Below are 1,344 nucleotides of genomic sequence, written 5' to 3'. Positions count from 1 at the left end.
TGTAACTTGGAGAGTGAAAAACGGCCCATTTCTCGCCTCAAAAACCCACCAATCAAATATCCTACGTGACCCACAACCACAACCATCCCGCCATTACAAATCCAAATCCAAAATTGAAATTCAAATACCATCTCAAAATCCCTCTTAAAAGTCTTTAATCTCTCTTACAAAGTACACACACAAAACAGTTTTTTTTTTCCTTACTCCAAAAGACTTTCAGAAATGGCGAAATCAAGCAAGGACAACAAAAACAAAGCCACCAATTCCCAGTCCAACTCGACCCTCCATCCTCCATACTTCGAGGTCCCTTGAAATCCCTTTTAGTTTTTGCTTTTTAAATCTTAATTTTTGAACAATAATTTTGATGTTTAATTTTGTTGTTTTTTGTTTGGCAGATGATAAGCGAGGCAATATTAACACTAAAGGACCGGACAGGGTCAAGCCAACCAGCGATAGCGAAGTTCATTGATGACAAGTACAAGAAAGAGTTGCCACAAAACTTCAAGACAGTCTTATCTGTGCAGTTGAAGAAGTTTGTCAAGTCTGAGAGGCTTGTGAAAATCAAGAACTCTTACAAGTTGGCTGTGAAAGAGACCCAGAAGAAGAAGGGCAAAAATGACGCTAAGAAGGCTGTGACGCCCAAGGAAAACGAGGCCAAGAAGATTTCGGAGAAGGGTTTGAAAACCAAGAGGCTCAATCAGGTTAAGACCCCAGAGAAGAAGAAAAAGAAGGCGGTGGCGGGTGCGAAGAAGATGAAGAGGTTAAGTCAGGTTAAGACTCCAGAGGGATTGAAGAAGAAGAAGAACTTGACACCAATGAAGAGGAAGAGTGCTTCAAAGAACTAGCTAGTGTTGTTCTTGAATAGTAGTAGCAGTATTTATTAAGGTTTAAGATAGAAAATGTTGTATTGTTTAACTTTGTTGCTACCTAGGTACTATATGGTATATACTCCTATGTGGTACTCCTTTAGTTTTCATGTGGTCCACTGGATATGGACCATATGGTTGTGGAATGTGGTTTGTGTTTGTAGTTGACGTTGAATGATAAATGAAATTTATGTTTGGTTAAAGTGGTTCTTACTTTTAGTTAATCTTGCTTAACTTTGTTTTTATGTGTGTTTATGTACTTATGTGGCCATTGGAGAACTCTTTGGGGGAAATTGCAGTTTATTTAAAGGATATTGATGAAATGGAAGAGGGGTGGATTTGACTAAAAAGAAAATTGCTTCTCAATCCACTTAGTGTGAATTTAGGGATGTGTAGCTTCAGGTTGGGTTAAGTAAAGGTTATTCAATCCAATATTTTCAGAGTTAAGAAATCTCTGACTCAACCTAATCTATGATAC

The 1,344-nt window shown here is 37.9% G+C and overlaps 1 protein-coding gene across 1 annotated transcript; it reads left to right on the top strand.

The window, feature by feature from the left end:
• LOC115971943 (histone H1-like) lies at positions 1-1,069 on the top strand. The gene is made up of 2 exons (XM_031092061.1): positions 1-303; positions 396-1,069. The coding sequence occupies exons 1-2, from the start codon at positions 223-225 to the stop codon at positions 843-845; spliced, it is 531 nt and encodes a 176-aa protein (XP_030947921.1). The 5' UTR covers positions 1-222; the 3' UTR covers positions 846-1,069.
• The last annotated feature ends 275 nt before the right edge of the window (positions 1,070-1,344 follow it).

This window comes from Quercus lobata, chromosome 12, assembly GCF_001633185.2.
Source record: "Quercus lobata isolate SW786 chromosome 12, ValleyOak3.0 Primary Assembly, whole genome shotgun sequence".
Taxonomy (NCBI): Eukaryota; Viridiplantae; Streptophyta; class Magnoliopsida; order Fagales; family Fagaceae; genus Quercus; species Quercus lobata.
This window is presented reverse-complemented; position numbering and strand designations above follow the sequence as displayed.